Genomic DNA, 9,304 nt, shown 5'->3' with positions numbered 1-9,304 from the left:
CGCAGTAAAATGCAAAATGACCTCGGATTTCATTATGTTTTCCAAAACAATTCTGTTCAAAAACAAGCTAAATACCAATAGACTGTAACGTAACAAAAAAGAAACGTCGACAATTGCCCTTCAGTATTACACTACCACGTCTATTGTCGCTTTCGTGGTTATCATGGATAGCCTAGACTCTCTACTATAATATTAATTCGAGGGGTGTTGATGCGCTTGTAAATGGCTAAACTTGGTAAATAGCGCCTCTCAGAGTATTTTTGGTGTACTGCATAGATGATCAAACTCGCCTTCGAAATGTGGTCATAAGCATTCACGTTCAACTTGCGGCTGCAATAATTACACAGTCCCCTCACTAATAAACAAACAAACAAAACAGAACGGTAATGTTACTGTTTTCTACCTGTAGTGCAGTTTGATGTGATTAATCTAAAGAGTATGTAATCTAAATGCAAATTGATCCTTTGCAGCAGACACTAATATTTTCAGTATACAGTATATTTCTCCCACAATTCTGCTATAGTTTGAAGGGCAGGAATCAATTTCATTACATTTGTTTGCAACTTTGCATGCATTAAACTGTACCCCTCATACTATGACCATGAACATTCTAATATTTGTTTTTCTAAAAATCCATCGAAAACATCAAGCCATTAAAATAAAACCAACTGCTAGAAAGAAAAACATGGGGCATTCACAAAAAGAGAGTAAGAGAACAAAGAGAATTGCTCTGATGAAGCAGATAGATAGATAGATAGATAGATAGACAGATAGATAGATAGATAGATAGATAGATAGATAGTAATTCTTAATGAGTAATTCTGGTCGTAATTATTATCTATTCTGGTAATTATCTGGTAGTATTAGTGATTCTGGACGAAACAAATACAAGCAGAAAATGACAGATTAATAGAACTGTGCAGATCAATAAATTGTCAGATAGATAGACAGATAGATTAGAGAAGCTCACACGTCATCTTCAAGAAACTTCATATCAACCACGTGTCTGACATGTCAGACTATACTTCCTACTCCAACATGCATAGTCTTCCAGTCTGACAAACTGGTAAACTGTAAACCCATCACTGACATGAATGTGTATTCAAACTGTAGGACACCAATAATTTCCTCCTACAGTACACTCTCCTACCTACTTATGCAAAGAAGTGAAAGAACATAATCTTTGCAGACAGTAGGAAAAGATGGCATCACCCAACCATTTTCACAATCTTTCATTGACGTCTGATATTACCTGATGAATACTGTAGTTTAGTCAACAATTTCTTTCTAACATTAGAACGAGTAGAATAGCAAAACAAAACAACACTATTCTCTGATTTTCTGGGATAGATCAGATATGAACTCCTCATATTATGCTGCAGCACAAGAAGATAAGAAGAAAAAGCCATGTCCATTTCAACAACATCAGCACACAGCACCTACATAAACCCACTAATCAGAAGTGGCACTGAAGCAAGGGAATAAATGAATTGTGTACTTAGCACACAAACACATCTTAAGTTCTCATTCTTACAATGAAATACCATGACCCTGAGGACACCCCACATAACATAGCATCAGCTCAGTTCCTATCTAGGCATAAGCAAGTTGAAGTTCAATAAGTTGAAATGCAGCTATTGTTTATAATGCAAAGAGTTTTAAAGAATAGGAAAGTAAAATCCATAGAAAGTGACAATATATTTTAATTAAAAGCTGCAATTATAAAACATTTTGTAGAGTATTTAATTAATTAATATTTACCAGAATGGAACATTTCAAACCATTGTCAGGGGAGTCAAGTTTTGTAAATTAGTGAAAAAATAATCAATGTATTACCAGAGTGGAGCACTTTGATGCCTCCTCAAAAAAGTCAAGGCAGTCACTGTTGTCTCCTGGACTCCGCTTCAGAGTGGTGCCAGAAGGCAGAGTGTTGTCATTGTAGGACGTAACAAACTTGAAGTCACTGGTACGTGACCCTGTGGTCATATAGGCGTCATAGTTGTAAGCACTACGGAGAGTTCCAGTTCCATCAACATCTGCATAGTTGGGAGGTAAATATGCACTGGGAATGGCTACTGCTCCATCAAACAACAGTCTGGGCTTTCTCCTGTGGCAAATCCGTATGGCCACAATGAGAATGATGAAAGTGAGAAAAAATGTAGACACAGAGACCAGAGCAATGATCAGATAAGATGTGAGTTTAGAGTTGCTCTCCTCATAAGACATGTCTTTCAGTTCAGGAACTTCAGCCAAGTTATCAGAGATAAGTAAATATACGGCACAGGTTGTAGAGAGAGAGGGCTGTCCATTATCTTTCACTGAGATCACAAGGTTCTGCTTCATGCTGTCAGATTCAGAAATGTCCCTCTGAGCCCTGATCTCTCCACTGTGAAGACCAATAGTGAAAAGTCCCGGATCAGTCGACTTCACGATCTGATAAGACAGCCACGCGTTCTGTCCAGAGTCAGCATCAACAGCGATCACTTTGGAGACCAGCGAGCCAGAAAGAGCAGCTTTAGGAACCATCTCAGTCATGAAGGAGTTTCCTTCTGGAGTAGGGTACAATATCTGAGGAGAGTTATCATTCTCATCTGTTATGAACACACTCACAGTCACGTTGCTGCTGAGTGGAGGAGAACCATTGTCTCTGGCTACAACCTGAACTTTGAAGCTTCTGAACTGCTCGTAGTCAAAGGGCCTCACAGCATGGATCACCCCTGTGTCTCCATTAATGGATACATATGAGGAGACCGGAACACCATTGACCTCACTGGGCAACAGAGAGTAGAACACTGTGCCATTCTGTCTCCAGTCTGGGTCTCTCGCAGTAACAGAACAGACAGAGGAGCCAGACTTGTTATTCTCAGTCACATATGCACTGTAGGACTGTTCCTCAAATACAGGGGGATTATCATTCACATCAGACACTGAGAGATGGATTGTCTTGGAGGAAGACAATGGTGGTGAGCCTTCATCAACAGCTGTAATTGTTACATTGTATTCTCCTATAAGTTCACGGTCTAGTTCTTCTGTCGTAACTAGAGTGTAATAGTTTTTAATTGAGGGGTTTAATTTGAAGGGAGCATTCTGCTGAATGGAGCAACGGACCTGTCGGTTTCCCTCATTATCTTTATCCTGCACATTAATAATCCCCACCTCTGTGCCAGGTGCTGTATTTTCAGGGATAGGCACATTAAGTGATTTGATATGTATCTCAGGTGCATTATCATTTACATCTGTAATCTCTATATTAACTCTGGCATTAGATGCCAGCCCTGCACCATCCTTTGCCTGAACTCTCAGCTCATACTCATATTTATCCTCAAAGTCTATTGGGCCACTCACTTTGATCTCTCCAGTCACTTCATCAATAGAGAACAGTCTGGCTGCTTTGTCAGATATCCGACTGAATTCATAAGTCACCTCTCCATTTGCTCCTTCATCTGCATCGGCGGCACTTACACTAACTACCACTGTTCCTAAGGGTGAATTTTCAGGGAGATTGGCTTTGTAAACATTTTGGCTAAATACTGGTCGATTATCGTTTGCATCAAGGACAATAACATGAATAACTGTTGTGCCTGATTTACGTGGAGATCCTCCATCACTGGCTGTCAGCAACAAAGTTACCTCTTGCTGCTTTTCCCGATCAAGTTCTTTGTCCAAAACCAATTCGCCATATTTACCTCCATCCGAATTAGACTGCACATCAAGGGTAAAATGTTCGTTCCTCTCTAATGAGTAGCTTTGAATTCCGTTTGCTCTTACATCCGAATCGTGCGCCTCATCCAAGGGGAAACGCTCGCCTTTATGGGCAGATTCCCTGATTTCCAGTCTGATCTCATTCTTCGGGAAACGAGGTGCATTGTCATTTATGTCCACAATCTGCAAGGTAATCCGATGCAATTCCAAAGGGTTCTCCAATACTAATTCATAATTTAACGAGCACGACGGCTTTGATCCGCACAGCTCTTCGCGGTCTATTCTTTCTGCAATAACAAGTTCACCTCCCTGTAGATCAAAAAAACGACGGCCATTTCTTTCTATTTCTATTCGAGCCTTGCGATCGGAAAGTCCTTTGATACTAAGACCAAGGTCCTTTGCAATATTTCCAACAACTGATCCTTTCTTCATCTCCTCTGGCACGGAATAGCTCAGATCGCCACTACAAATGCGCACAAATGCAGCAATTAATGCCATCCAGAACGCAGCACGGAGATGTGAAATCCCTTCGATTTGCTTCATTGTTTTATTACAAAATTTTACTCACACGTTATATCCTCGCTGGAGATCAACCAAGGCGTATTTTCTCATGGAAAGTAGCGATACATCTGACGTAAATCCCTGCCCATGTATATATGGATTTGATAATGAATTCTAAATGAAGGGGTGGGCACGTATTTGGTAAAGAATAAAATGGGTAAATGGCGCCACTCAGAGTATACTTTGACATACTGCAGACATCCTGAAATAACACATTCAGTTTGGCTCAGTTTATATCTGCAGCATACTATTTCATCAGTTTTATATTACTAGAGCACCAGAAATAAAATGTTATTATAGTATATAATGCTGTTATGACTTAATAGGCTTGACTCTTTACTTGATGCATTTGGGCTGTTTCTGAAGTGCTGTAGTTGGAAACTCCACTGCAAGTGAATACCCTTCCCTTCTAGACATTCCCTGCTATTTCCAGGGGAGCCCAGAAAAAAACAGCAATGACCTGAAAATACAGTGTAATTTTGTCAGAGTCAGAGGTTCTCTTCGAACATGTTCAAGTGAAAGTTGACACAAGTTATAATGTGCACAAATCTATCTCTTTGTCAAACTATTTTAGTATCACTCTATAAAGAGTGGTCTTCGCCTTTCTGCAGTGTAGTTGATGAGTCTTGAAGTCTTCAATGATCTGTTTCCCTAAAACTAAGCATTTACCATAAAGCACATGATATGCCGATTGAAATGCATTCCACTGCACTGCGGGTTGTGTTCCTACAAAAGCGGAGACCAAACCGGTGAAGGTTTACATGAGCAAAAACAAAATCAGAAAGTATTAAAATGTAATCCAGAAACACAGAAAATGAAGCCACCCCCATGTCCTTTATGAATAAAGCCTTCAACTAATTAAAATATATATCATCTAATGACTTTCTCAATTAAGTCCATGATTCAGAGAAATCCAATTTATCATCATTCTTCCCATGAAAATGTGCCTACACTCATGGCTAAGGATTTGAAAATTCTAGAAGGATAAGTGTGAATCACAGGAAACCCCAGAGAATAAAGCATCCGCTTATTTCTCAACACAGTACAAGTGATACACTGTATTCAAATGTGTTTAAGTGTTCGCATGTTATGGGATAGAATGTTTTTTGAAAATGTGAGCAAATGTTTCCAGTTTCCACATTCACTTACATGATCCAGCATCCCATTAATATGATTCAGTGATTTCACAAAATCATAACATCACTAAAGTCCCCTCAACATGTATTCTCCCTAAAATACTGAAAAGCCATTGGGTCACACACCCTCCTTTCTACAGACAAAGCAACAACCCAGACGAACAACAACAAGAACCACATGCCATATACAAACTCGTAGGGAAAGCCACAACCTATGATATCGGCACATTTCAGCAAAAGGAAAACAAGTTTTGAAATTAAGTAGCTACAAAATTAAATTGAAGATTGTGCTTGAAAGAACAGCAAACACTGCACATTAACTTCCTTGGAATAAAGTGCTAAAGATAAAGCACAGACACAAAAAACGTTCAACTTTACCAGAGTGGAGAATTTAGATCCATTCTCAGTGAAGTCAAGTGAAGTGAAGTTGAGACAGTCACTGTTGTCTCCTGGACTCCTCTTCAGAGTGGTGCCAGAAGGCAGAGTGTTGTCATTGTAGGACGTAACAAACTTGAAGTCACTGGTACGTGACCCTGTGGTCATATAGGCGTCATAGTTGTAAGCACTACGGAGAGTTCCAGTTCCATCAACATCTGCATAGTTGGGAGGTAAATATGCACTGGGAATGGCTACTGCTCCATCAAACAACAGTCTGGGCTTTCTCCTGTGGCAAATCCGTATGGCCACAATGAGAATGATAAAAGTGAGGAAAAATGTGGAAACAGACACCAGAGCAATGATCAGATAAGATGTGAGTTTAGAATTGCTCTCCTCATAAGACATGTCTTTCAGTTCAGGAACTTCAGCCAAGTTATCAGAGATGAGTAAATATACGGCACAGGTTGTAGAGAGAGAGGGCTGTCCGTTATCTTTCACTGAGATCACAAGGTTCTGCTTCATGCTGTCAGATTCAGAAATGTCCCTCTGAGCCCTGATCTCTCCACTGTGGAGACCAATAGTGAAAAGTCCCGGATCAGTCGACTTCACGATCTGATATGACAGCCACGCGTTCTGTCCAGAGTCAGCATCAACAGCGATCACTTTGGAGACCAGCGAGCCAGAAAGAGCAGCTTTAGGAACCATCTCAGTCATGAAGGAGTTAACTTCTGGAGTAGGGTACAATATCTGAGGAGAGTTATCATTCTCATCTGTTATGAACACACTCACAGTCACGTTGCTGCTGAGTGGAGGAGAACCATTGTCTCTGGCTACAACCTGAACTTTGAAGCTTCTGAACTGCTCATAGTCAAAGGCCCTCAGAGCATGGATCACCCCTGTGTCTCCATTAATGGATACATAAGAGGAGACCGGAACACCATTGACCTCACTGGGCAACAGAGAGTAGAACACTGTGCCATTCTGTCTCCAGTCTGGGTCTCTCGCAGTAACAGAACAGACAGAGGAGCCAGGCTTGTTATTCTCAGTCACATATGCACTGTAGGACTGATGTTCAAATACAGGGGGATTATCATTTACATCTGACACAGATATTTGTATAGTTTTGAAGGACGATAGTGGGGGTGTGCCCTCATCAATAGCAGTAATTGTTAGATTATAGTATGCTATGAATTCACGGTCAAGCTCTCCTGTTGTTAGAATTGAGTAGTAGTTTTTTATTGATGGATTTAATTTGAAGGGCACATTTCCCTGGATAGTGCAATGAATATGCTGGTTACTACCTGAATCTTTATCCTGGACATTGATTATTCCCACCTCTGTACCAGCTACACTGTTCTCGGGAACCGCATCGTTCAATGATTGGACCACAATTGCTGGCGCATTGTCATTCACATCTGTAATTTCAATAATGACTTTGACATTGGATGCTGATCCTAGCCCATCTTTTGCTTGAACTCGCATTTCATAAATATTTTCTTTTTCAAAATCAATGGGCCCAGTCACCTTAATCTGCCCACTTGCTTTGTCCAAAGAAAACGTCCTGGCTACTTTGTCAGGTACTCGACTTAATTCATACGTCACCTCACCATTTATTCCTTCATCAGCGTCTGTAGCACTCACGGTGACAACAACGGTGTCTAAAGGAGCATTTTCTGGCAACTCCACTCTATAAATTGGCTGACTGAAGACTGGCACATTGTCGTTTGCATCTAGCACATTTATGTGTATAACCACACTAGCGGATTTCTGTGGAGTACCGTTATCAAAGGCCGTGAGTATTAAATTGTGTTCTTGTTGTTGCTCCCGATCTAATTCTTTCTCCATTACCAATTCACTATATTTCATCCCGTCTGAATTAGTGCGTATTTGTAAAGAAAAATGATCATTCTTTTCGAGGGAATATCCTTGCACTGCGTTTTGCAATACGTCTGCGTCATGCGCCTCGCTTAACAGAAACTGCGTCCCTTTATTTGCCGACTCTTGTATCTCCAGATTAATCAGATCTGTTGAAAATTGCGGTGCGTTGTCATTGATATCCTGAATTTGAACAGATATGCCGTGTATTTCCAGTGGTTTCTCAAGCACAAGCTGATATTTCAAAGAGCACGACGGCCTTGATCCACAAAGCTCCTCCCGGTCTATAGCGTCTCCAACAATGAGAGTGCCGGCATTACGCTCGATCTCAAAATAACGTTTGCTTCCATCATCTGTATTAAGGCGAGCCTTTCTAGATGAAAGAGTTTTGGCATCAAGTCCAATATCCTTAGCTAGGTTTCCGACGACTGATCCACGTTTCAATTCCTCTGGTATAGTATAGCTTACATCCCCAAAAACGGTGTTGACGACCGAGAGACACATCACCAGATATATCATTTTGCATAGCATTTTCAAACCATCGATGACTACTTTAAAATGATTAACTGACCCGTTTATTGTGCAATATAAGATAACACCGTGCTAAATCCTCTATACACTGACGCCGTCACCTACTGTAGAAGACGCACTGTAAAGCCCAAATCCAAAGCGTACACTTGGGGGAAAAAAACAATGTTAGAAATCTCCTCCCTTTGTGGTACTGAGACATACAAGTGGAGCAATGTCCTCACTTCGAAGAAAACCTGGTAAACAGCGACGCTGTGCGTTAATTTGTAAAACTGCAATATTTTTCACACGTATTTTAAAGTGGCGTTCGGACAGATGTATTAAGGGTGTATGCATACCGATACACCGAGTTAAAATAAATATGATCTCATTGTACATTACATAATAATATAATTTAAGGAAACATCAATTGCCTGTTTCTTAATACTTTGCAAAGTGATAAAAATGCTGACGAAGAACATGTTTTGTGTTACTCAGAATTAAAGGGGTATTATTCATGGCAACGTTTTAGCTCATGGCATAGCCTACATTCCTTTCGGTGATTATAATAAGGCCCGGGTGCTGTCCACAAATCTAGTGCTGACATGTCATAAACAGGTAGTCTCTTGAAAAGTGTGTATTAATTAAGGAGCATATGGGAAAACCCTGTATTAAAATACGAATGAGGTTTGAGGAAGGTAAGGCGTCAGCATTGTAATTTGTAAACACACGCACTATAGTCACTCAAGATTGTTGTAGAAGAAGTAATAAAACGCAGGTTACCGCTACCTACTTCCACAGTTGTTGAAAAATAAAAGTTATACTGGCCTTCAAAGCGACTTCACTTATTCTTGTAAACAATAGTGAATTTACTACACCTTTGAGGTAAAGCTTGTGAACACAGAAGCAAGATTATCCTTCTGTCCCAAAATGTGCGATAGTTAACCAAAGTATAACTGCATACAGTAAAATGGCATGTCCCGGTGACAGATCAACCCCGCAATAATGAAATGCTCTGTGACTAACGGTACAACATAAATGTTATAGCCTACAGTTTACTCAGTAGCTGCATCGATGTTATTAGTAGTCTAATACTGAAAACGTACATTTGCTTTCATAAATAAATTACTGTATCTAGTGGACGG

The 9,304-nt window shown here is 40.2% G+C and overlaps 2 protein-coding genes across 2 annotated transcripts; both read right to left on the bottom strand.

Moving 5' to 3' along the window:
* Window positions 1–1,824: 1,824 nt before the first annotated feature.
* LOC134080810 (protocadherin gamma-A12-like) lies at window positions 1,825–4,245 on the bottom strand. The gene has a single exon (XM_062537420.1). The coding sequence runs from the start codon at window positions 4,243–4,245 to the stop codon at window positions 1,825–1,827; it is 2,421 nt and encodes an 806-aa protein (XP_062393404.1).
* Window positions 4,246–4,672: 427 nt separating this feature from the next.
* LOC134080809 (protocadherin gamma-A11-like) lies at window positions 4,673–8,171 on the bottom strand. Its single transcript, XM_062537419.1, has 2 exons — window positions 5,778–8,171; window positions 4,673–4,723 (listed from the first exon to the last, which is right to left on the bottom strand). Exons 1-2 carry the CDS (start codon window positions 8,169–8,171, stop codon window positions 4,673–4,675), a joined length of 2,445 nt encoding a protein of 814 aa, XP_062393403.1.
* Window positions 8,172–9,304: the final 1,133 nt, after the last annotated feature.

The sequence above is a fragment of the Sardina pilchardus genome, chromosome 5, assembly GCF_963854185.1.
Source record: "Sardina pilchardus chromosome 5, fSarPil1.1, whole genome shotgun sequence".
Classification (NCBI taxonomy): Eukaryota; Metazoa; Chordata; class Actinopteri; order Clupeiformes; family Clupeidae; genus Sardina; species Sardina pilchardus.
Note: the sequence above shows the minus strand (reverse complement) of the source record. Positions and strands in the feature narration are given on the sequence as shown.

What these genes read in the sequence shown, in the direction of transcription:
- LOC134080810 (XM_062537420.1), bottom strand. Translation starts at nt 4,245, where the DNA reads ATGAAGCAAATCGAAGGGATTTCACATCTCCGTGCTGCGTTCTGGATG.
- LOC134080809 (XM_062537419.1), bottom strand. Translation starts at nt 8,171, where the DNA reads ATGATATATCTGGTGATGTGTCTCTCGGTCGTCAACACCGTTTTTGGG. An exon ending in GATCTAAATTCTCCACTCTG is followed by an intron (nt 4,724 to 5,777) that starts GTAAAGTTGAAC and finishes CTGTATTTTCAG; the next exon opens with GTCATTGCTGTTTTTTTCTG.